Below are 25,647 nucleotides of genomic sequence, written 5' to 3'. Positions count from 1 at the left end.
TATTCAAACAAACGGACCAATTGCACCAGGCGGGGAGAGGGAGCATCCAATCGGCTGGCGCGAGGCCCCGGCGCTGCTTTGCATAAAGCAATATTTTGTGTGGGAGCGATCCGTACATTTGCATGTTGCGGAGTGATTAGTGGGTTTGAAAAGCGAACCGTGGCTCGGCCTCATTTCCCGCTCTGGTTCAGGCGCAGGAGGAAGTGTTTTGCTGGAGGATGATGACAGAGGTCAGGCTTCGCTAATGGGCCAGTGAGGAGCGGTGGATGCGAGGCCGGGCGCCGGCACACACACATTAACACACTTGAGCCATCACCAATCAGCATAGGTGTGCTGGCTGCAGCCACTTCCCTCACCCACACTCTTTATCTCTCACTCTCCAGCCGCTGACAGCCCATTTTATTGTCAATCTCTGTCTCCTTCCCAGGGATCTGAGAATTGCTCTCACATACCAAACCAGCAGCGTCCTTGGAGTAAACTCTCGCCAGCAACTCCTTTAAAATACCGTCATTTCAAACCGTTGTGGTCTTTAAGCAACAAGAGAAAACAAACAAACAAACAAAACCCAACCAAACAAAACTCTTGACAGGAGCTTTGACGAGAGAGGATGCCTCAGAAAGGTGAGTCCGCTTCTTTCTTCTCGCTTCATTTTTATTGCAATATTCAGGCAGTTCTCCCCCTTCCTCCCCCCCCTTCCTTCCTCCCTCTCGCCGGTCCCCTCCCCCACTGCTACGCCGGGAGAGTTGGACTGGAGAAGTTTCCACGCAGGAGCCCAAACTTTCTACTTCCAGCGAAAGCCCGCGTCGGAGGGCGACGGCCGGCGAGCGGGAGCGGCGCAGGGCTCGCGGCGGCCGGCCGGCTCAACCCCAGCGCCAGCGCCAACGCCAGCGCCAGCGCGGGTTGAGCTCGCAGGAAGAACCGAGGCTCCGGGCGACGCAGCCGCCGCGGCTCCCGGCCACAACGTCGCCAAATGCTCCCGGCCGGCGGCAGAGGACGAAAAGGCTTTGCGGTGCCGCAGGCCTGGGAACGACTGCAGAGACTGGCCGCCGCCGGCCGCTTTGTCCAGCCGCGGGCCCAGCGATCGCGCCGAGGGCCGCGCGCCGAGGGAGCGCCGAAGGAGCCGGCTCGCCGCGCCGCCGCCCGCCTTCCGGCTTTGTGCGGCGCTCTCCCGGGCACCGAGGAATCCGCGGGCGCTCGAGCGCCCAGGGCCACCGCGCCCGCCGCCAGCCCGAGCAGTCAGTCGGCACGGCAACCCCACGCCGGATGCGGAGAGAAAGAGCGAGAGAGCGGGAGCCGGGAAGGAAGCTGCCAGGCCGAGGCGGTCGAACGCGCGCTCCGAGGGAGCTCCGAGCCGAGCGGGAGGATTGTCAGCTTCCATCAGGACCCCAGGCTCTGGCCCCCAACTTGAGCGCAGAGCTCGGAACTTGAAAACTCTCTGCTCCCCAGGCTTCCCCCAACCTTCGCCCTCGCCCTGCGAAAGCTGGGGTCCTCCCTGTCCTCCGGCCCCCAGCGCTCGGTGGGTATTTTTCCTTGTCTTCCTCTGACAAAGCTGCACCGGGTGTTGCCATTTCAACAAGTTTCGAGGTGGAAAGGTGGATTTTTTTTTTTAAATTCAAAGCTCCTGAAATGTTTCCTTTGCGAGGCCTTTAAGAAAAATCAATATGAAAGCATTGGCTTTCCCCTTCGTCTGATCACGTCCTCTCCCAGCTAATTAGTCTGAGTAATTTGAGAGCTTTTCGATTCTAAGACCTCAGGAGGAAAAGTGTCTTTTCAAAGTTCATAAAGTTGTTGCCTCTTTCCTTGTGCAGATTTTCTCAGTCTCCCTGCACCATAATAGCCCTGAATTTTAGCAAGTGTAATTGGGGGGAAATGGAGTTGAATTTCAAGTGGAAATGCTTTCTTTTTTGAGTGCTAAAACCCGGCCCTCCAGTCATGAGTGATTTCTAGAAAGTTTAAAAACAAAGTGAACGGTGGTTTCTTTTTTCACATATGATCCGAAGCTCCCTAAGCCATATTGGACGTTTAACTCGAACTTGGGAAGGTTTGAAGAGGGGAGTGGGAGCAGAAAATGAGATGAAAAGCAAAGAGCTTGAAAGCCTGGCGAGTTTACGGAGGAGAAATAATAGTTGTTGCTGCTGACATTACATTTTTTATAGCCGGTGACCTTTGCAAATGTCTGAAGGCAATTTGATTAGTCGTTATTTGGCCCTAGAGAGTAAAACTTTGTCATCTTAATTGGTAATTACTCTTTGGCTGGGGGTCAGGGGGGCGGTGGGCGAAAGTGAGCTCTCCTCTCCCCTTCACCCTAGCTAAGAAGTTTGGAGATGAATTTTGAGCATTAAGTAATTAAAACAACAACAGCATTAAAAGCTGAGGTTGGGTCAGGGGTAGGGAGGCAGTGGCTCAGTGGCCTAGTGGACCAAGGCAGGGCGACTCTGAGGTGTTTGGAGACTCCTTCCTTTCCGAGTGGGTCTCTGACCCAGCTGGGGCCATAGGAAGCCCTGGGCTGAGCTGGGGGGGCTTTGGCTGCGGCTGAGGTGGAGGGAGTCTAGTCTCTCCGCAGGCACTGCTTCCGGGTGTCGAACGCCCTGCTTCCCCGGTTGCTTTTGCACTAAGTGTTAACGATTACTTAAGTAATGAGATAGCTTCTTAGTTGAGAGGGGTGTGGGAAAGGAGCAGAACCGGGATTTGAAATGCTTCCACCTTCCCAGCTGCTTGGAAAATTAATCGGCTAGGCCTCTCTGGAATCAGCTAGTGATTTTTAAAAAATGGCTCCGAGAATGTACCGGCTGGGCTGGGGGCATTCGGTTGTGGTTGAGTACAGTGTGGGTTACAGTATGGCTTTAGGAAGTTTTACCCTTCTGGGGGAATTCCAGTGCACCTCTCCCCACCAGCTACTATGTGCAGTTTCAGAATCCCACTTTGGGGAGGGGGGTTGGGCATTCTGTGCAAAGTTGGGTTTTCTGCCTGTCCTTGGCTTGACTTGGTCTTGGGGACTGAGAAACAGGAGGAAGGCTTTGGGAGCCAACCCAGCTAGGGCTAACTAGTTAGCCCTCTGCCTTCTCCAATATTTACCAAGCTGCTTTGGGAAGGTGGGGGAAAGTCTAAGTTTTAAGTTTATTTTTATGGATTTAAGCTGCCTCCCAGGTAGTTAATAAATTAGACCATGAATGGCCTTTAAGAGGAAAAAATGTGTTTCTTGGGATTCTTTGCTTGCAGGCAGGCAAAATTAATAATCATAATAGGCAAAACAAGAATAAAACTTTTAGTTTTGTCTTTAAACAGGGAAAATGATGCTGTGACTATTTAATGATTTTACTTTTTTTTTTTGGCAAACCTTTTGAATGGGTTCTTTATTGTAACTCTCTCTTCCCAATTGAGCTCCCCACGGTGCCGTTGTATCTTTTTACAGCCCCTAACAACTCACACCAGTAACACAATTACCTCCAGATATTTATAACAAGAAATTACTTTTCTATTCCAACCCCACCCCCAGAACCTTCTTCTTAAGGGAAGGCAGGGAGGGAGGTGATGGAGGAGGTCGTAACCTTGGGGGACAGCACTGGGTCAGGAATTACAAAGCAAGAAGTGTCCCTCTGCTCCCTTTGTGAGTTGGTGGGTTGTTGGTACCTTTGGTTGGAAGCTGTGTTGCTGGTTAGGGAGACTCGGTTTTGCTCTTTGGGTTTGGGGAGGGCTGGAGAATAGAAGCCATTGTTCACTCTCTGTAGGCTTTGTCGACCGCGCTCACCCCCTCCTGTTCATACTTTTTAAAGCAGTGAGGCGAGGTAGACAGCGTGTGCCACAGTACAGTAAAAGGGGGGAAGATCTAAACACCAAAAGATAAGTTAATCACAATAAGTGAGGTTTGGGGGGAAAAAGTTAGGCTTGCCACTTTCAAAGTCCCAGAAAGGCTGAGAAGTGAGTAGAGAGGGGGTCTGACTGGGAAGCTTTGAGGGAGAGAGTGAAGGATAAAGGGGTAACCAAAGAGTTGGGTTCTGGGGGCCTTGGGGCAACTGGGGTGGTGAAATTCTTGAAGGAAGGAGTAATGGCTCCGAAGCCCTCCCAGTAGGCCCCAGCCTGCACCCTCAGGCACCCTGAAGTTCCAAGGTCCCCTTTGCCTCACATCTAAACTTCAGGTATAAGTCTTCTCCCCCTCCCCCCCCCACCCTACCCCCCAGCTCTTGGCCTCTACTCCTAACCCAGCTGTTTCTCTTGTTCTCCCCTCTTCCTTTCCCTGGTCTTTGATATTTTTGCAAAATGGGGCCCCAACTTGTCAGATCCTTTCTCCATATCTCCCAAGCCAGGCCAGGGCAGCCACTAGCAAACCGTGGGGACTTCTGCAGGATAGGCTGCTGGAAATATGGGTGTAAGTCTGGGATTTAGGGTTTTATGGCAGTTTGAGACCTAGATGCGTTTTTTTTTTTTTCTTTCTGCGAGTGTGGATCAGAGAGCCCATGGGCCTATGCTTTTGAGCCACAGTTTGACATACCTTTCTCTCCCTCTGGTTTGTCTTAGGGTGAAGACTTTAACTAGGGGTGTGCAGATGTGTGAGACCTTTTATTGTGAGAGTGGACAGACATCCCAGATTTCAGGCAAGTTCTACGTTGGCTGCTTTGGGTTCCAGAACCTGAAAGAGTCAGAATGCTTGCTCATTGTTGTTCAGATGGAAGAACAAATTCAAAATCAGGTCATCGATTCTCCTGATTAAAGGGTTAACTACTAAGAGATTTGGGGGGAACAGATTGGGAATATTGGAGTATTTGTAGCCCAAAGGGTAGATTTTGCATGCACTGGAGGGCAGAGCTGGATGACTCTTCCCTCGATGCAACCGACTGAGTGGATCATTTCCTTAAAGAGGGGGCTTTTTCCTGTCCTGGCTCCAGGACATCCTCTGTAGGGAGGTAGGGCTACCTGGTGCTGGCCCATGATTAATGCCTATATTCTTGCTAACAGAGCCCCATATTCGAGCCCCGTGGGATACCGCGGCCCCCAGCCTGCGCCAGCATGCAGAACAGTAAGTGCCTCTGGTCTTCTTGGACTTGGGGCTGGGGAGGTGCAGACCCGCGCGCGGGTCGGGGGAGGGCATGGAGCCTCACGGAGTCCACGCTGGCCAGACCGCGGGCGCGAGGCCGAGGGACCCGAGGCAGCTGCGCCCCTCTCCTAGCCCGGCAACCCGAGAGGGGAGGCCGTTTGCTCTGTTCTCCCTCCTGGAAGAACAGGGTCTGGGCCCCTCAGAACAGCCCGCAAGAGTTTGCGAAGCTGCGGTAGAGAAACCCCATCCCCCCAAATCCTGTAACTCACACCCCCTCCCCGCCCCTGCCCGGGCTCTGACCCCAGAGAGGGGGGCTGGGCTGAGCAGGGCGGGGCGGAGGCTTCCAGTCGCAGCGAGAGAAGGAGGCCCCTTGGGTTTAGCGAAGACTGAATGTCTCCGCCGTCCGGGCGGGGTGGGGGCTCCCCTCCCCCAGTCACTCTAAGGGCAGCTCCTCCCCTCCCCACCCTGGCTAGGGCCCTGGAAGGCCAGCGGAGCGGGGCACCCAGGCCTGCGGTGGGGTGGAGGTGGTACACTGGCCCCATGGGACTGTTACAGGGAGCCGGCGAGAGCAGGTTTGCTATGTCTGGGAAGAGAGTGAGGATGGAGCCCAGGAGGTGGAGAAGCCCTGCCCCGATAGCTGCTGTGTGTGTCCTGGTCATTCCGGCCCGCTGTGCCTTTGATTCCCAGGCTCTTGCACTTCCCATTCTCACTCTGCCTAGGCCCTTTGGGCCCCCAGCCCACTTTCCTGCTCGGTCCGTGAGTGCTGGTGTGTGGCAGGACGAATCTGGAGACCGGGCCTGGGAGCGTGGAGGCCCAGCGAAACTAGGCCAGGGTTGAGGTGCGGAGTCTGGACGCGGTTTAAGGGCCCAGCTGTATGGAGTGCCCGAAGGCCTAAGCCTTCTAGAAACCTTCCCTTGCCGAACTGCAGACTGAGGAGGGTCCCCAGCGCCTGATCCATCTGTCCTGGAACCGCTAGTCGTCCCCTGGTGCTTCCGCGGCTGGTGGGCGTAAAGCGCAGGAGTGGGCGCAAAGGTGGCGAGGTTTAAGGCGGATTAGTTGTGCAGAAACCTGCCAGGCCCTGGGACTTGGCCTGGTAGGAACCCTCCTTGGCGAGGCTTAGGCTTCTGTCCACCCTTCCTGGCTGCTGGGTTCTCCCCCTACAGCACAGGGTCCCCAGCCGCAGGCTCTCGGGAGGGCCGGCCCCCGGCGCCCGGTGCTGTGGGTTTGCCGCTGCGGCCTGGCTGGCGGGCCCCGAGGGGCGCGCGGGGTCGCGGGCCGGCCTGCAGGGCTTTGTGCCGCTCGCTCCCGGGTGTGCGCGAGGCGCAGAGCATCCAAATTGACACCATATGTTTTCCTATTAGATGCTTCGCGGTCGAATTCTAGGCGCATAATCATCGCCACTGGGCGAGAGAGCCAGCCGTCCCTAGGGAAGGGACACAATGATTGAGGCTTAACCTCTGAAGGGGAACTTATAGCTGCGCTTCCTCGCTGCCATTTCGATGCTGGCAGAGGCGACCTGGCCCTGGGCGAGCACCCGCCGGCGGTCGCTGTGGAGGTGGCGGGCAGGTTGTTTTTTGCAATGCGGCGAGAAGGAGGGAGGTCTATGGTTAGGCGGCCTCACACGACTTGGCATTCCTAGGTTGGGACCTGCTCAGGCAGCGCGTGAAGTTTAGAAAGTCTTTCTCGATCTTTCTCTGGGACAGCCTTTCTTTTTCCTGGAAGGCTCCCTTTGCCCAAAGGGGAGGCTCCGTATCTGGAGGAGTAGAAGCTCTTTCGAGGCAAAGGAAGGCAATAAAGGGAGTTTAGGAGAAAACGGTAAGCGCGATCTAGGGCTTGCTCTGTTGGAGAAGCGGTGTCCCTGCGATGGCCCTGCTCACGCTGGTCCCGGCCGGAGCCTAGATACCCCAAAAGCCTGTCACTTCTCATCGAGTTGAGGCTCCAGCAACCCCCTCAGTGAGGGCCCCCCCCCCGCCCCAAGCCTTCGGCTACCCTGAAAACGCGGCTCCCCTCGAAGGGGAAACGAGTGCAGTTCAATCTCGTCTGAGTGATCTACAAATAGGGACGGAAAGGGTCGTTTTATCACGGTCCCGTTTGTCGTGACGATGCAATTTCCCGGAGCGGAGCACTGTCACAAAGTGACAAGGCTGCCACAAGCGCCCCGACTGATCTTTTCAATTAGCCTTCCATGCATGATCCGGAGCGACTTCCGCCTATTTCCAGAAATTAAGCTCAAACTTGACGTGCAGCTAGTTTTATTTTAAAGACAAATGTCAGAGAGGCTCATCATATTTTCCCCCCTCTTCTATATTTGGAGCTTATTTATTGCTAAGAAGCTCAGCTTTCTGGAGTCAATTTATCAGAGGCTCCAAGGAGAAGAGAGGAGAGGAGAGCTGAGCGGGGAGCCACATCTTCTCCTGGAAGGGCTGCTCTCTAGAGTCGGGGCTGCAGGTTGGAGATTTTTAAGGAAGTGGGAATTGGCAATTGGCTTTATTTGTGTGTCTGTGGTTTCTGAGGAGGGGCTACAGAGGTGCTAACTCCCTATTCCCTATGATTAGACAATGGGGTGAGGTTGTGAGATAACCAGATAAAGGAGGGATGGGGGACACTGCGGTGTGGTCTTTTCCTTTTCTTTTCACTTTTTGATTTTTGCTAATATCTGTCCTTGGCTGTGGGGAGGGCCGAGTTTAGCAGCGGAGCTGTGGCCAGTGCGAACAGACTCCCAGATCTCCGCCCCACTGCAGCAGCCAGCCTACTTTGTGGTTGGAACCGATCTGGGGCTCTGAGGCTTGAGGAAGCCTTCAGTGGAGGTGCTGAACCCAGGTTGTGATTCCCTAGCCACGGATTTGCTCTTCTGGTTCTTCTCTACTCCCTCCCCTTTTCTTCTCCTTTTTTTTTTTTTTTTTTTTTTTAAATCCCAGTGCTTGTGTGTTGCCTTCACCAGAGTTTGGAGCGTGACAACAAACGTTTCTGGACTCTAGTGTCTGAGGGAGCATTGAAGAGCTATAGGACTTGCTATCACAGTTCTAACAATGCAGAGACCTTGGAGATTCAGTGTGGGTTCTGTAGGACTCGTGGTTTTTCTTGACACTCAGAGGGGATCTTTGGGGGGATATTTTTTGAGCTGATGATTTGCACCTTGCGGGTTCAGAGACTGGCTGGGGTGTTTATGGAGGGCAGCAGTGGGCTGGGGGCTCTGCTGGAGTGAAGGCGGTAGTGAGGTGTGTGTGCTCTTGCTGGTCGGTGTGTGTCTGCATGGTGCTTCTGCAGTCTGGTGGGCAGGAGCTCGGCTGTGTTTGGGCTGGGCCGCCCGATGCCAGGAATGGCTGCGAGGTCCTGTTGTCATTTCTGATCGATAGCAGGGACCTGATCGCTGAGGTTGGCCAGGCTTGGCAGGGAGCTGAGGATGCATTGTGGTTGTCTTTTCTTTCTTCTTCCTTTTCTTCTCTTTCTCCCTCTTCTTCTCTTCCTCCTTCTCTTCTTCCTCCACCTCCTCCCTCCTCTTTCTCTTTATTCTTCTTCCTCTCCTCTCCTCTCCGCTCTGCTCTGCTCTCCTCTCCCTTTCCTCAGGTCACAGCGGAGTGAATCAGCTCGGTGGTGTCTTTGTCAACGGGCGGCCACTGCCGGACTCCACCCGGCAGAAGATCGTAGAGCTAGCTCACAGCGGGGCCCGGCCGTGCGACATTTCCCGAATTCTGCAGGTGATCCTCCCGGCGCCGCCCCACTCGCCGCGCCCCCCGCGGCCCTCCACTCTCAACGCCCTCTCTCCATTTCTTACTGTAAAGGCTGCTAATTATGGACCCACCTACCCTCACCCCCACTCCACTCCCCACCCCACTCCCCTGCCTTCCGCTTTCCCCTTTCCTTCCACCATCCTTCCCGATCTCTTCCAACCTGGGTCAGTCACATAAGACAATTCATCTGCTTAAGAAAATAATTGGGTGTGAATCCGAAAAAAAAACAAAACCTTTCTTTTTTCATTTGGCAAAAACATTCATTGTGGTAACAGTTTATGAACTATAATAAAATGAGTTATGTAAATTCACATAATCTCATTCCCCTTTCCCTCATCCCATGCTTACCTCAGGGTTTGAGATACTTGTGTGATTTCTTCGTATTTATGAAAAAAATATATATTGATTTTAAAAGACGAATGCTATTTACCTCCCTCCCTAACTCACATTTACTCAATTGGGCATATTTTTAAAGGAAAGATAACTAAAAATTCAGTCTATATTTCCCCTTCACTCATTACAGCTTAACACCACTTTAAGCAAGGTCAACACAGAACAATCTGACTTCGTTTTGATGCATCTTCAAGCAGCATTTATTTACAAAAACAGTTTTTAAAACTTTTAAATTAGTTTTTTTTTTTAGTTCAAACGGTTTGAAAGTATCATCCTATTTGTAGTTTTTAGGGCTACAAATGTAATTTTAAGAAAAAAGCTCTCTACAGTAAGTTCTCATACCATTGAAGGTATATTTTTGTGTTATAGACCCATGCAGATGCAAAAGTCCAAGTGCTGGACAATCAAAACGTAAGCTTGTCATTGTTTAATGCATACTTAAACAATTTTATTTTTGTCTTGAAATTATTAATAATGTGGTTTTCTGTCCACTTCCCCTATGCAGGTGTCCAACGGATGTGTGAGTAAAATTCTGGGCAGGTATTACGAGACTGGCTCCATCAGACCCAGGGCAATCGGTGGTAGTAAACCGAGAGTAGCGACTCCAGAAGTTGTAAGCAAAATAGCCCAGTATAAGCGGGAGTGCCCGTCCATCTTTGCTTGGGAAATCCGAGACAGATTACTGTCCGAGGGGGTCTGTACCAACGATAACATACCAAGTGTAAGTTCACTGAGAACATTCCCTCTCCCTGCCCTAAGCTCACACTCTTCCCTCTTTACCATCACTTTCTTGACCTCCCCCTGCTCCTCTCCCTGCCAGTGTCTTTCTCTCTTTCTCTCCTCCGTGCTCCACAATTTGTCTCCTCTGTACCTGGGGGTCTTGAGAGGAGCACCCTGACCTTTTTTTTGACCTTCTGGGAAATGGAAGTCAAGTGTGGGGGGTTATGCACCTCACTTGCATGTGGCAAAGTAGAGAGCGGAGGCACCTGGAGAAAGGCACTGGAATCTAGAAGGAAAATGCAAATGGAAACCAGATTTGAGCTTCCGCCAAATCTACCTGTTTGAACCTTCTTTCAGGCATCAAACGTCCATTTCTGCCCTAATATAAAACAAATAAAAGTGAAAGAAAGCTCTAGGCCAAGTCTCAATATTTTGGGGGGGAAGTCTTTAACAACAAAAAAGCAGCCATGTGAGTGAGGTCACCAGAGACACTGCGCAACAGTGAAGGACCCCTCCCTAGTCTTCCAACTCTCTACACAACTGAGTTTCCATGCCCAAAGTGATGGCTGGCATTCTTTCCACAATGTCTCTGCAAATCCACCCACTGTCCTAGGATGGCTGGGAATTTTTTTTTTTAATGTATTAAGGGTCGTTCTTTAAGCGGTGGGAGAGCTGAGATGGGGACTTAGGGCAACTGTGTCTTCAGGAGACTCTACCATTTGGTTTGATCTTGATTTGATTTGCAGGTGTCATCAATAAACAGAGTTCTTCGCAACCTGGCTAGCGAAAAGCAACAGATGGGTGCAGACGGCATGTATGATAAACTAAGGATGTTGAACGGGCAGACCGGAAGCTGGGGCACCCGCCCGGGTTGGTATCCGGGGACATCGGTGCCAGGGCAACCTACTCAAGGTAAAAACCCAGACACCCATCCTCAAATTCTCCATATATGCAGCCCCTTGCCCATCCTCTTCTCCAACTTTTTCCCCTCTCCGGGCTTTTGTGCCTAGAGAATGTAGTGGAGAAACTCTTCAAAGGCTTGGGACATATCGACTTGCGCTATATCTAGGTGGTGTTTGTTGAACTATCTGGTTGGCCTGGGAGTTCGAGGGTTGTGTATGTTAGGTAGTATGAATGTGGCTGGTGTGTGTGTGTGTGTGTGTGTGTGTGTGTGTGCATGTTCGCTCGAGTGTGTGTTATGGGCAGGAGTATGTGCGTGTGTGTATGAGCTAGCTGCGTGGTGCCCTATTCAAATGTGCCATTAAAATGCACGGAGAGCCCCCTTGCTGTAGAAGTGTGACAAGTTAGCACACTGACAGACTGCAAGATAAACATAATTGTATCGTTTTGCTTCTTGCCGTAATTGACAAATTATGTGACTAGGAGTAGGGTGTGTATGAGAGGGTGAGCACTGAGATGCAGGGCCAAGTTGAGGATGGGGCATTGGAAGTGGTGGCTTTCCCCACTAAACAACCCTACCCTCTCTGCTCTGACCCCTTCCACCCTTTGGGCCCCCAGTTCTCACTCTTTGTGGGTGGCGACTGCGTAGAAGGGTGGGGTGAGGATACTGTGAACCGGACTTTGGTGTGCTGGGAGCGACTCTGGGGCTGGGAGGAAAGATAGGATCTGGACCGTCCTTGGATCTGTGAGAAGGGATGGAAGAAGAGGAGCAGATGGGGGTGGGGTCTGGTCTGTTGGCTCGTCCCCTCCCCTACACACACCGGAGGTAGCGTGGTCAGGAATAGGAAACAGTTTACTCCGAAGATTAATCGGTATTTGTTGTCCTCGTGACAAGGAGATAATATGCGGGATAATGGGACGTGGCGTCTCACTCCCCGGAGCACGACGAAGCCTGGGGGCTCCCGGCCTGGGAGGCGGCGAGGGGAAGCTGACTGGGCTGCCCTCGCATCCGTGCGCTCTCGGACCCGCTCTAGGTGCCCCGCGCCTCCACCGAGCCGGGCTAGAGAAGGGAAAATCGGTAACAGTATGCGAAATATCTGGTACAAAGGATGCTTCTGTCACTCGCAAGAATTTGTTATGGGAACAATCCTGTCGCTCTGTAATTGCTCATTAGAGAACGTTTTGTTTCTCATTAAGGCGACATGAATAAGCGTCTAGTTGAAGGAGACAGCTGTAGAAATGTTCCACAAGAGACCTCTGGACACGATTCGGCACCGATTGCCAATTAGACATGTCAGTTTTAAGAGCAGAAAACAATATAGGACGGACACTGGGAAGATAGGGAGCAAAGCGCTGGCTCGGTGTTTCCCAGCGCGGCCGCTCGGCCGGCCGAGGCCTCCCGACGTGCAGGGCCCCGGCTCCCTCGGGCGACCCGCCCGCCCGCTCCCTCGCCGGATCGGGCCGAACCGCGGCCTCCCGGGGTGCGAGGCTGCACCCGAGGAGGCGCTGCCTCCGCCCTGACCGCAGGCCCCGGCCCCCTCCGGCTTCTGGTGAGGACGAGGGAGTGACCACCACACCCTCACCTGACCCTTGAAACCGTAGGCTTCCCACGTGCGCACACCGGGCACACCGAAGTGACGCGCTCCCGTTGCCTTCCCCGGCCCCCCGCAATCTGCGGTCCCGGTGACCCCATCCCGCCGAGTCTGGCCGGCGGGTGCGAGAGGTCTCGGGAAGGGCATGGGACACAGTGGCCGGGCCTGGGAGGGCTGAGCCCTGGGCGCGAGGGCTCACGTTTGCCCGGGGCCTGGAACAAGGACACCCCTTCCTCCTCCCCGGAGCCCGGACCGGACCGAAGCCGAGAGCAGCAGCTTCGCTCGCCCCTCTGCTCCCACCAGAGGTGGCGCCCGATTGGGGCGGCTTTTCGTCGCGGGGAGCGTGAGGGCGGGAAGCGAGAGCCTAACCGCAAGGACCTGGTGGTGACCGTTGGGGCGGGAGGTGGCGCTAGTTCAGGAGCTTTGAACTTTCAGGCGCCGTGTTGCTAGAGCCTTCTGGCTCCCCAACTGCCAGTTCCTCCCTTCACTCCACAGAAAACCCACGCCAGTGCCTGGTCCCCACCGCGTGGCGAGGACGGTCGCGCCAGGCGAGCGCAGAGTCCCGGGCGTGGGGACCACCGGGCGCCCGGCGGCCGCGGCTGACGTGCCGGGAATCCTCGGTTCTCTTGGCGCTAAGAAGGCCCCCCTCCCTCCCTCGCCCCCTTTGCCGGCCCAGGAAGCCGGTTTGCGGTTTTAAAGAGCCCATTACTCCGAAAGCATAAGGCGAGGTTAGGTCTCAGAGGGAGACAAATCTGGTTTCCATCTGATCAACGCCATGCGGCGGTGAATAGAATTGTGCCGACTTGGGCTGACAACAACAAGAGACAACTCTATCCAGCCCCGATTCTCCAGCGCTTTGGTGGTTTTAGGGATCACAGAGACACTTTTTCTTATCTCCTCCCGCCCCCCCCGCCCCCGCCACCAGCCCCGTAATACCCAGGCCCTCTATAGGATTTAGTCAGTCTCTTTTTCAACAGATGCTACAATGTTTTGATCCGCGCTCCAGAGCTGAAAAGGTGCCGCAACCGGGTTGCTATCTTTTCTTGCTTGTTTTCCGCATCACTGATTAAGACACTAAGAAACTAAGGAATGATTTTATTTCCCAGCGTCTTTTTTTTTTTTTTCTTTTTCTCCTCTCCTTCTTCCAGGAAACAAATCCTATCCTGAGCGTCAGATGGTCCTGGGGCTGGGATAATGGGAGGCGCTTTCACTCGCCTTCTCGCGGATTAGGCTGGAAGGTGGACGGCGCCCATTGAAGGCCCCTTCTTTGCGCTCAGAGGGGGCGCCTTTTAAAGAAGATATCTTAATTGTCTGCCACTTAGGTTTATCATCTGGGGAATTCGAGATCCAACTTCCAGTTCTATTTTGCTAAAAGCTTTAAGAGTGGAAGGTAAATCCACTAAAGAAAAAAAGGGGGGCACCCAGTCTAAGAGTGACCTCTCCGGCACTGCCTGGCTGCGAGCAGTTGCTATTTTTAAAGGAGCAAACAAACTTTCAATGGAGCACGCTCGCTCTTCAGGGTCTTGGAGGGATCCTGCAGCCACGGGTTTCTCCTGAACCGCCTCTAATTCCACGGCTGTTTTTATTTTCCCCCTCAAAGAGGTTTAAAATCGAGCTCTCCTCATCCTCATTGACTTTCCTCCTCTTAAATGTCAGTTCAAGTCAGCGCTGCGCCTCCGTTGCTGAGAGAGAGAGAGAGAGAAAGGGAGAGAGAGTGTGTGTGCGGGGGGGGGGGGGGGGGGGGGGGGGGTCGGGGGAGGGAGGAAGAAAGGGAGAGGGAGAGCGTGCGCAAATGTCCATGTTTTAAAATTAGGAAAACGTCAGTGAAGCAAACGGGAGCAGAGAATGCTATCTGCGGGGGTCTTCTGAGGCAGACCCGGGTAGCTTTGTTTGGCGAGATCGAATGTGCCAGAAAAAGGACTGGGGTGGGGCCTCCTAGAAGGCGTGAGTGACCACCCCCGCGAGATGGGATTGTGTTCTCAGCGCTCCCTTCCCTAAACCTCTGATGATCGCCGGTTTTTGTTTGTGCTTTCGCAAAGCAATAACTGATGGGCCTTTCTAGTTGGCCCAAAAAAGTCTACCTCATTGACCGAATCCGAAAATAAAAGGGGCTCTTCATTTCATTCCCTGAAAAACACTTTGAAAAGTCACCCGGAAACTCGGGGCAGTAAATTAGCACAGACACTGGTGCCGGCACACGTGAGTGAGCGCCTCTCCCTCAGCTAAGTAGCCCTCCCCGACCCCCCAGCTTTCTGATGTAGCGCAAGACGACCCAAAGCAGAGCCACAGCCCATTTACTAATAGTCTCTCCCTTATCTCCCTTTTTCTCTTTCTCTCCCTGTCTCCTTCGACCCTCCTGTCTCTTTTTCCTCTCAGCACTCTTTTCTGTCCTTCTTATACCTTTCTGGCCTCTGTCTCTGTGGAGCCCTCTTTCTTCCTCCACCTTTCCATGCCCCTCCTCTCTCCTACTCCCCCAAACCCCTCCACCAGGCCTCCGCCCCCTCCTCTCCTGTCTCCCACCCCCGTGGTCTCCATCCTCCCTGCCTCCCCGGCTCACTTCCCCCCCGTGCCCCGGACCTCATCCACCGGCCCTGCCTCCCCCCGACCCCCTGCCCTGGCCTCCCATCCACCCTCCAACCCCCAGCTAAGCGCCCTAAATAGCATGGAGGCGCCTGCTCTTGGGACAGTGATTAATGATAGCAGAGCAGAGGGGTTAACACACTTCACTGAAAAGTCTGTTGACTGGGCTTCTTGTAACACAATGTGGCCCGCTGCACGCCTCAAGAGAATCCTTTTGTTGTCCGCACTCATTGTGGCCTCAAAATTCTGCCCACGAAAGTTTGCCAACGCTCCTGCCCCAGGAGTTTAATAGTTTCCCTTACTCGCGGGGCATTGTGCGGCGCTGAAAAGCAGCCCCTCGCTATTCAAGTGTTGGTGGTCATCTCAATAGATCTCCAAGGGCCCATATGGTGGCCAGTACTGATGAATCCGCCTGTTTAAATGGGGGAGAAAGTTGGGGTTTTAAAACATTTCAAAGTTCCTGAAAAGATCCCACTAGATCCTGTCACAATTCCCTGAACTCTTTGAAGGCACTGCCTATTGTCTCCTGGTTATAAATGATATTCCTGGCCAAGTCTATTCCCACCAAGGCGCCCCTAGAGGCCCCTCCCCCACGGGCCAAGTTTCTGGGATGGGGGGGCCCAGCCCCTGTGGTATCCCTTGGGGGCCTCAGGACCCAAGACCAAGGACCCAGCCAGCAGGCAGCGGCCCTAGAGGCCCAGCCGAGGCTGAGTCCTTCCCTTGCCAGGCCGTGGCTTCTCCAGCAAGGCGCACGAGGAGACAGCTAGCCTACGTGCACATCTTGCCCTCCAGGCAGCGAAGGAAAATAAAACTTTCCCCTGTTTAATGATAGAAATTCCATTAAAAGTGGTGGAAATGCCCTAATTAAAAATGTACCACTTAAATGATATGCCAAGGATTCAGCTGTAGCAAAGCATGTTCAGCTAGTTAGTGAACTCTCTACTATTTCTTTTTTAAAATTACATGTTAAAAATTTAAAAGAAATCTTACTTTTCTCTGGTGCAACACATTACAAAGAATGGACAGTCCTTTTATCTAAATATAAAATTCCATTTTCAGCAATTATAGCCTGTTCTTGGTGATGATATAATTACAGCTGTGCTCGTAATAGGTGTCAAGGCAAAGCGCACTCATACAATAGTTGAATAAAACTGCAAGAACAATGCAAGCACTTCTAAATTCACAACCTTTAAAATGAAATTGACTGTGCAGAATTCAAATAAAAACGAGATAAATATTTTTTTAAAGATTACAAGCTTGGTTTGGTTTCTTAATAGCATTTTCTACAAACCTATCAACATCTAATTGATTAGATAGGAATTACTGATTATAGATCAGCTGAAATCTTGAACATCACTCTTCTATTTTCCCAACACAGCCATAGGTAAATAAATTCTCTAAGGAAAGGGAACTGGGCGAGGCATTTGGAGGGTCAAGGTTAGTTATAAAAGATCATTTTAATTGGAAACTTCAGCGCTTGTTTTGTCATTCAAAGAAATGCCATTCCCAAAGTATCTAAATTGTGCCATCTCATCTTGATAAAAACAGAAAGAAAATGGTGGTCAGGTAACATATGTCACTAATGTCTTTTATTAAAAGAAGGCTGACAGTTACCTTGGGAACGTTTTGGTGAGACTTTCAGATGAGACTGCTTTTGGAGTTTATGGCTGTAGGACGCCCCTTTTGGAGACTGCAGGTTATTCCAAATTTCTCTTACTGTCCTATTCTTTTTGTTCCAGATGGCTGCCAGCAACAGGAAGGAGGGGGAGAGAATACCAACTCCATCAGTTCCAATGGAGAAGATTCAGATGAGGCCCAAATGCGACTTCAGCTGAAGCGGAAGCTGCAAAGAAATAGAACATCCTTTACCCAAGAGCAAATTGAGGCCCTGGAGAAAGGTGATGGAGTTTTTCAAAGTAGAGAAGCAGTAAATCAAAGTAAATGCCACATCTTCAGTACAAAGAGCTAAATTTAGCCAAGGCCCTTGCACAGAGGCCTGAAAAGGTTTCTTTTTTCTTTCTGTCCTTTTTTTTTCTTTTCCTGGGCATCTTTTCAGTGTGTGTGTGTATTTTCTTTCTTCTTTTCATGTACCAGTGATTCACAGATGAAAAGTCTGACTTCTCATGAAGAAACAATGATGATTTGGCTAATTCAGGCCACAGAAGAATGAATGTCATTTCAAAGAGAATAGAACTTGGTTCTGATGGGATAGTTCTTCCAAGTACAATCAATCTAATAGTAGTAGCATTTTAAAGGGAATTGGTTGGAGGTGATAGAAGTCGGGAGGTGGACACCAGATTGATCCAGGGTTTGGTTGACACATTTTGTATAGTTCTGGCACAACACAGAAAAATGCAACTTACTCTTTCAGAGTTTGAGAGAACCCATTATCCAGATGTGTTTGCCCGAGAAAGACTAGCGGCCAAAATAGATCTACCTGAAGCGAGAATACAGGTACCCAGGGACCGTGTGTTCATGTTTTGTGATTCATACCATTTGCCTTTTCTAGAGACACAGGTGCGTCTAAGGAACACCATTTGTTTGTATAAACAGTAACAGATTCAGTTTGCTAAATGCTTTGCGCCACTCGGCTCTCGGGGGCTGGGGGGAGGGGGACAGTGGACGCCTCTCGGGGCTGGGGGAGGGGGACAGTGGACGTGTCTGGGATGGGGTGGAGCTGGGAGCAGGCTCAGGGCTAACCTGTTCCATCTGATTTCCAGGTCTGGTTTTCTAATCGAAGAGCCAAATGGAGAAGAGAAGAAAAGCTGAGGAATCAGAGAAGACAGGCCAGCAACACACCTAGTCATATTCCGATCAGCAGTAGTTTCAGCACCAGTGTCTACCAACCAATCCCACAACCCACCACGCCTGGTAACTTGAAATATTAGTACTAACAAATGCGTTTCAACCTGTTTGCCCTTGGCTCTGACTCTCACAGTGACTGTCTGTTGTGTCCTCTCCCTGCAGTTTCCTCCTTCACGTCTGGCTCCATGTTGGGCCGAACAGACACAGCCCTCACAAACACATACAGTGCTTTGCCGCCCATGCCCAGCTTCACCATGGCAAATAACCTGCCTATGCAAGTAAGTGAGGCTGGCGGCTGCCTGCTTAGCGGGTCCCTGGGAGAAGAAGTGAGGAATGGGTTGGGGCCTGCAGACCTCACTGGCCCTACGTGTACCCTTGGGAGCCTTTCTCAATATAGTGATTGGCTTGATCAGTCAAGTCTGAGATGAAAACAGTCAATTGAGTCTTTTAGCTGATTGATTAATTGATTCATGCCTTTAATAAAATAAAAACCTGATGTGCCGTCAAGTTAATTTTTGCTCATAGGGAATGTTGGTTTGATAATGTTGGGTGAGAATGGGGCATGTTTTGGGGACCAGAAACTTGTACCAGAAAATGAAAATAATGTTGGCAAATTATTAGATAGTAAGAGGTTAGTATATATAACACTTGGGTGTTCATATTCATGTGTTCATATTAATAAGTGTATAGTCTTTATGTGCCCTGTGGTTGTTATTTAGGATGTTTCTGATAAACTAGTGAGGACGAAAAAAAAGGACCAGAATTGGGATTCATATTTGCATAGTGAGATACACTTAACATAGAGGAAAGCTAGTTTTCTTTCTGTATCTTAGAATAAAAACAGGAATAGAAGGCATCTGCTAGAAATTTAGTGTGTCTTTGCTGTGAATGGTGTGACGGGGTGGTGGCATTCCCAGCTGCCTGGAAAGGCTGGTGCTGTTCACTTCGTATAACAACCTGCTCCTAACCTCAATTCCGTCCCAAATACTTATCAGCCCCTACGTGTGCTGGGCCCTGTACCAGTTAACCCTTTATGATGGAAGTTGTCTAAGGCAGGTGGGGTGTACTAGAACTTTGGAACTAGAGGGATTCTTGATGGGGAAAAATCATTGGTCTTCTGGTGGGCCTTCTGCAGTGACTTCCCCAGGACTCCTGTCCTATTTGTGCAGCAATTAAAGATGCCAGATAGTGTGAGCATGAGCCCCTGATGGAAACAAATTTGAGGTCGCACACATCGTTTATTCCCCACTGAACATCTGCTGGATTTCTAACCCAAATCACACCAAAATAAGTGTTTCCCAGTCTTTAGACTAATACAGCAGCAGCTAGATAAGCAACTTCAGAGGAATTATTCACACGTCTATTTTTATTGCATCTTGATATTATTGGCCGTAGAGCAATTAATGTAAATTAAGGGATTAACAGCCCATTAGTTGTGGTTGCTACGACTGCCTTGGAATTTTCTAGAAGTCAGAGTTGCCTGGAGGAAGTCATTTTGGGAATTAGAAGCAAATGCAAGCTGAAATTCTGGCAGGCCCTGAAGGCCTGCTTGCCTCTTTGAACCCGATGTTAGATGTTAGCAGTCATCCTCAGACTCTAATAAGGCCACAGAGTCTTGTTCAGTTTTGTAAATTGTAGCAACATCTAGGTTTCTATGAAGATAAAAAAATGTGTATATGAGAAGACATTTAGAAACAATGGAATAGATGCTGCTATTCTGTTAGAGTTGTTTCCACTCAGACTGGTGTGGGTCAATTTATTTCAAATGCTGACTTTTAAAAATTATACAACTTATAATTCAAACCATATATATATATTCATAAAGCATAAATAAAATTAAAATATCAACAATTCTACCATTCAGAGAAAATTACTCTTTGAATTTTGGAGGCGGGTGAGGGCTGGCCTGTCTGTCCATCAGTTTATCCTGTTGACCAAAACCTTCAACCATTTTACAAAGGGTGGGTGTCCTCCTCCGAACCTTCTCTAATGTATCACCCTCTCTGAGGATGTGGATCTTGGAATGTTAAACATTTCTATAGTTTGCAGATCAGAGCAGTACTATCATCTCCCCTGTTCCTGACAGTATGCTACTATTAATTCATCTCAAGCCTGCCACCCCAGCATAGCCCCATGAGAGCTCATGAGGTGTTTTGTCTCAGCCTTGTGTATTTATTTAGTCAAGATAAAGGTTTATCTTTTCAGTACCATGATTCTAAACACTTCGAGGGTAGCAGCACAATTTTGTGGATAAAACCTAATCTCAGTTTTGGTGTCTGTAAGAAAGTCACAGCTAATTCTCCGGATGGGGCTAGGTATTTACTGACACTTCTGACTACTTTAACCTGAGATCATCACTGATCTGCCTCTTCAAGAATCTTTAAATCTGTAAGTCCAACCATGAAAGGCTTTCAAGGTCCCTAAACTAAACTTTACAGAGAGTTCCTGCCACTGTCCTCTGCCTCACAGCTGGAGATACAGGGTTTGAGGTGTGGAGGTGTCGCTGGATTCCCAAATGGATTGAATTTGCAAGAGAGGGGGTGTGTCTTTATGGAAGTCCTCCTGTTATAGTTTGTCTAAAGGTGCCAGCGGAGGTCCAAGATGAAAATGGACCAAAATCCTATTAATGTTATGGATAGTGCCAACCGTCTAGCTGGACAATGAATGGTCTGAATTTTTGGTACTTCAGAAAGTTTGGTGGGTAGGCAACTTTGCTCCAGCAGTGGACAACGGAAGGACCGGTTGGAAGCCCGATCTTAGTGTTACCACGTGGAATTCAGGCGCTTTACTTGCGGATATCTGAGGATCAGACTTGTTGGCAGAGTTCCTGGGGGGGGGTGGGGAGGGAGCTGGGGGTGTGGCTATGCAAAGTGTCTCTCACTAACCACAGGTTTGCCTTTCTCCTCCCAGCCCCCAGTTCCCAGCCAGACCTCTGCGTACTCCTGCATGCTGCCCACCAGCCCTTCCGTGAACGGGCGGAGTTATGACACCTACACCCCCCCACATATGCAGACACACATGAACAGTCAGCCAATGGGCACCTCGGGCACCACTTCCACAGGTGAGCCGCTGCTCTCCGCAGGCTGCACAGAGGTGGCCTTTGCAGCTTCTTTTGCCAGGTGATCTCTCTTCACTCAAAGTTTACCTAAAAAGAACCGCCTGGCCTTGTGTGATGGTGTATTTAACTCTCTGTTGCTCGCTTCCTTGGGGAAGACTGATTAAAAGGGGAATTCAGTCAAGCTAGTTAGTAACTTGATGCCATACTGACAAAAAAAGAAGTTGTTTTTCCTGAATTTGATTGCAGAAGCTGTATATGAAGACAAGGCCTGAAAACGTAGCTTTTCCAAGGAGAAATTATTATATTAGCCAAAGTTTAACAGTGAAGGCCTCCTGAGTTTATTGGAAGACTTCTCACTTCCCTCCTAGTTCCTCTATGCCTTTCATTGCAACTGAAGAAGTACCACTCTGGTTTTCCAGGATGGTTTTGTTGCTAAAGTTCCAAACATACAAACAAATGGAGTTGTTTTTTTGGTGGGGGGAGCGTGGGGGCCTTTGGGATTCAGTAGATGTGTGTAAACATGCTTTCTGGTTTCTGAAGGTGCTACTTTTGTTTATAGGACTTGAAAAGTTTTTTCTTTTTTAGATTCGGTTAAATGTTAGAAAGTAGTAGAGATTTTTTTTTAACCTATAAATTCGTACTCCATGCCTGTCTCTTGAAGGGAATATCTACATGGCTATTTCTTTCACCCACTTCTAGGACTCATTTCCCCTGGTGTGTCAGTTCCAGTTCAAGTTCCTGGAAGTGAACCTGATATGTCTCAATACTGGCCAAGATTACAGTAAAAAAAAAAAACAAACAATCAAAAAACAAACAAACAAAAGGAAAGGATATATTGTGTTAATTCAGTCAATGACTATGTGGACACAGCAGTTGGACGTTCAGGAAGGAAAGAAAAATGGCTGTTAGAAGCACTTCAGTACTGCAATTGTGTCCTGTGTTGAACCACTGGGGAATGGACTTGAAACAAGGACCTTTGTATACAGAAGGCACGATATCAGTTGGAACAAATCTTCATTTTGGTATCCAAACTTTTATTCATTTTGGTGTATTATTTGTAAATGGGCATTTGTATGTTATAATGAAAAAAAGAACAACGTAGACTGGATGGATGTTTGATCTCTGTTGGTCATGAAGTTGTTTTAAAAAAAAAGGAAATCATGATCAACAAGCTTTGCCACGAATTTGAGTTTTATCAAGATATATCGAATACTTCTACCCATCTGTTCATAGTTTATGGACTGATGTTCCACGTTTGTATCATTCCTTTGCATATACTTAAACCTGGAACAACATGCACTAGATTTATGTAAGAAATATCTGTTGGTTTTCCAAAGGTTGTTAACAGATGAAGTTTATGTGCAAAAAAAGGGTAAAATATAAATTCAAGGAAGAAAAAAGTTGATAGCTAAAAGGTAGAGTGTGTCTTCGATATAATCCAATTTGTTTTATGTCAAAATGTAAGTATTTGTCTTCCCTAGAAATCCTCAGAATGATTTCTATAATAAAGTTAATTTCATTTATATTTGACAAGAATACTCTATAGATGTTTTATACACATTTTCATGCAATCATAAGTTTCTTCTTTGGCCAGCAAAAGTTAATTGTTCTTAGATATAGTTGTATTACTGTTCACAGTCCAATCATTTTGTGCATCTAGAATTCATTCCTAATCAATTAAAAGTGCTTGCAAGAGTTTTAAACTTAAGTGTTTTGAAGTTGTTCACAACTACATATCAAAATTAACCATTGTTGATTGTAAAAACCATGCCAAAGCCTTTGTATTTCCTTTATTATACTATTTTCTTTTTAACCTTATAGTGTGGTGTTACAAATTTTGTTTCCTTGTTAGATTAACATTCTAAACGAATGGCTGCTTTCATACATACTCTATTTTAAATCCCAATGATCCTTAAAGAAATAATTCTTATAGGTGTCATAAATCGCAAATGTGTTAGAAAGAAATTCCACTTAAAGCTGTGTGTAGACCTGTGCCCATTTATACCCAGAGTACATATACAAAATGGTAGCATTTCCCAGTTAGCTGTTTAATTCAAAAGCTCAAAGTCGAGAAATAATTTAAAAATGCAACAACCTATTAACTAGGAATTGTCTTTTGAATTAGGGCTGGCATTTTCAATCTGGGCAGATTTCCATTGTCAGCATCTCAACAGCGATTTCACTGAATTATATTCAAAAGTAGGTTTCTTATACAAGACTCCCTGAAAGCTGTCGCCTTTCTCAAATAGGCCCTCTCCCTTTTCTGTCTCCCTCCCCTTTGCACAAGGGGCATCACTTCCCATTGAACCACTACAGCTGTTCCCATTTGAATCTCGCTTTCTGTGCGGCTGTGGATGGGTGGAGGCTGGAGGGGGGATGTTGCATGTCAAGGAATAATGAGCACAGACACATCAACAGACAACAACAAAGCGGACTGTGACTGGCCGGTGGGAGTTAAAGGCCTTCAGTCATTGGCAGCTTAAACCAAACATTCCCAAACCTATGAAGCAGGGCCCATTGTTGGTCAGTTGTTATTTGCAATGAAGCACAGATCTGATCATGTTTAAAGTGGCGGCACGCAGGGCAGGAGTGCTTGAGCCCAAGCAAAGGATGGAAAAAAATAAGCCTTTGTTGGGTGAGAAAGGCCTGTCTGAGACTTTTATTTCTGTCTGTTCTCTGTAACATATAAGTCAATATGGATAAGTTTCTTCTGCAAGCTTCAGTCAAAGGCTGGGGGGCTGGCGACCTAGATTAAACGCCTGCACAGGCAAAACCCTCTGGGGACAAAGACACACTTCCGCTGAATTGTACTCTGCTCCTTTTTTGTTTTGTTTTAAATCCCCAAAGGCAAATGATCAGAAATAGAGAAATTAATAGGAGGCTTAAAAAAATAACCTTCTAGTTTAACATCTACTATTTTCTAGTTAAAGAATTACTTGTGAACAGGTAATTGTCTGGCCTGCTGTATATTAATATTCCACCGGAGTTGCCTGCACACTGAGACATGCTGACTGCAGTTTTTATACGTGTGCATGTAGTTTGTGAGCCTGCGCTGCACACGTGCACACTTCTGCGGCAGTGTGCGCACGTACGCACTATTGGTAGAGTCGCCCGTGCAGATATTTCTACCTCCTAACGTTTTGCAGCCTACATTCCTTGAGGGACATGTGCCCAGGGAACTGTCAGAGGAAGGCTATGTGTGAGAGTGTGTGACAGCCGCTGGCTGGCTCACTTCTTCCCTGCAAGAAGGGACGGTTTCCAAGTGACTCTGATTTGGGCCAGCGTCAGGCAGCCGGTCCTGGCCCACGGCTCTGTTGTGCAGAGAGCAGAGACTTTGGAGCACCGGGTGTGGCATTTGGGTGCAGGAGCTGAGGCCGGGAGGAGGGGAGTGCTGTGGCCGCAGAGGAGAGCTGCCTGTGTGCACTTAGGCACGTACACGTGTCCTCTGAGGCTCAGGCTTGCCAGGGCGCGGTGGCTCAGCACCCTGGTTTAGTCTGAAGCGGCCACTCAGCTGCAGATGCCCTCTGATCCAGCAGGATGGGTCAGCTGCCTTGCCTTCTGCCTCGTGCCCTCACCCTAGGGAGACGAGCTGTCCTTTTGAATGGAGCTCCAGGCATGCCCTTGGGGACAGCACGGCAGATACTGTGTGGAAGCACTGCCCCGAGGTGGCCTTCTACTCATTCTTGAACTAATTCTTGTTTATTTATTGATAGGTATATTTATATATTTATGAATGGGAACTCTTCAGGGATGCTTTGACACCATCTTCCAGGATGGTGGCCATCTATTTGTGATGTCCTTGGTAGAATCGTGAGACTTACAGCCTATGATTTTTCTCCAAACTTGACTGACTTAGGGAGACCAGGTGAACAGAATTCGAGCTGAAGGTTGAGTAAGAAACATTCAAATTACTCCAAGTAAACAAATGCGTTTTACTATAATGAATTCCCGGAATATCCCTCCTCCCCGCCCCAAAGCTGTGCCTCCTCTTGAATGGGAAGCAGCTGCTTCTTGACATGGCTTACATAATCATTTCTTCCTCCTTAAAAAAAAAAAAAAAATCATAACTAGGCTTCCTAGGAGTCATTCATACAGTATTATTCTAAGATTCAGCTTTGTTTGGTGAATGTTTGTTATCTTAGAATGCTGTCCATATTCTTCTTTTTGCTCTGGGCTTTAATGTTAATGAGATTTTTTTAAAGGGTTTTCTTCTATGTATAACGCTTGGCTCACCAAGGCCAAACACAAATTCTTCCCTTTTCTGTTCCTCAAGAATAAACCTCATCTGTTTTTTATTATTGATAAACAAAATTTTTTTTTTTTTTTTGCCTCGGTTCTGAATGACTTCACTGCTCAGTTTTGAAGTTCAAAGTGTAAATACTTAGGGTTAGAATTGCTTAAATTTGGTGGTGTTGATGGTGACTATCTTTGGAAAGCATTAACATGATGCTTTAGAAATGACATTCATAATGGGCTTAAACAAATGAATAGGGCTCTCCCCCTACTTTTGCTTTGTATGCGCATCCGTGTGTTGATTCTTTAAAAGATAGGGAATTGACTGCAGTGTTGCTTCCTCTTGAAGTAGTTTTATTTTGTCTAGTGTTAGTATTTGCAGGTCCTGGAGGTGGAGATAAAGAATAAATGGAAGAGAGAGGTGGAAATTGGTGGCTACTATAAAGAAATTCGGAAGGTCTTAGAACCCCAGCACCTGAGCAGACTCTAGCAGTCAAAATATTTACCTCATGTTAAAGAAAGGCAAATCTAGCGTAAGAAATGAATACCATAGAGGGTTTAGAAGTTTTAGAAACATTTAAAAGATATGAGGACGTTTCAAAC

At 48.9% G+C, this 25,647-nt stretch overlaps 2 protein-coding genes across 10 annotated transcripts in view; one reads left to right on the top strand and one right to left on the bottom strand.

The window, feature by feature from the left end:
- Positions 1-22,629, top strand: part of PAX6 (paired box 6) — a 38,828-nt gene extending 16,199 nt beyond the window's left edge. For 2 of the 9 annotated variants that reach the window (XM_032638885.1, XM_032638884.1), the window contains exons 2-14: positions 428-620; positions 4,516-4,592; positions 4,954-5,014; positions 8,600-8,730; positions 9,526-9,567; positions 9,662-9,877; positions 10,623-10,788; positions 16,688-16,846; positions 17,320-17,402; positions 17,669-17,819; positions 17,916-18,031; positions 20,664-20,814; positions 21,511-22,629. In XM_032638885.1, the coding sequence (XP_032494776.1) occupies positions 5,005-5,014; positions 8,600-8,730; positions 9,526-9,567; positions 9,662-9,877; positions 10,623-10,788; positions 16,688-16,846; positions 17,320-17,402; positions 17,669-17,819; positions 17,916-18,031; positions 20,664-20,814; positions 21,511-21,596 (1,311 nt within the window). In that variant the 5' untranslated portion in view covers positions 428-620; positions 4,516-4,592; positions 4,954-5,004 and the 3' untranslated portion in view covers positions 21,597-22,629. Of the gene's footprint in view, positions 1-89; positions 621-4,515; positions 4,593-4,953; positions 5,015-8,599; positions 8,731-9,525; positions 9,568-9,661; positions 9,878-10,622; positions 10,789-16,687; positions 16,847-17,319; positions 17,403-17,668; positions 17,820-17,915; positions 18,032-20,663; positions 20,815-21,510 lie in introns of those variants that run through there. The other 7 variants (XM_032638883.1, XM_032638890.1, XM_032638882.1 and 4 more) reach the window with 7 other exon arrangements.
- The window catches only part of ELP4 (elongator acetyltransferase complex subunit 4), a 257,937-nt gene continuing 249,032 nt past the window's right edge, over positions 16,743-25,647 (bottom strand). The window contains exon 10 of the mRNA XM_032638893.1: positions 16,743-16,791. Within this exon, the coding sequence (XP_032494784.1) occupies positions 16,753-16,791 (39 nt within the window). The 3' untranslated portion in view covers positions 16,743-16,752. The remainder of the gene's footprint in view (positions 16,792-25,647) is intronic.

This window comes from Phocoena sinus, chromosome 8 (genome assembly GCF_008692025.1).
Source record: "Phocoena sinus isolate mPhoSin1 chromosome 8, mPhoSin1.pri, whole genome shotgun sequence".
In the NCBI taxonomy this organism is placed as follows: domain Eukaryota; kingdom Metazoa; phylum Chordata; class Mammalia; order Artiodactyla; family Phocoenidae; genus Phocoena; species Phocoena sinus.
The sequence above is the reverse complement of the archived record's forward strand: the minus strand, read 5'-3'. Positions and strand labels throughout refer to the sequence as shown.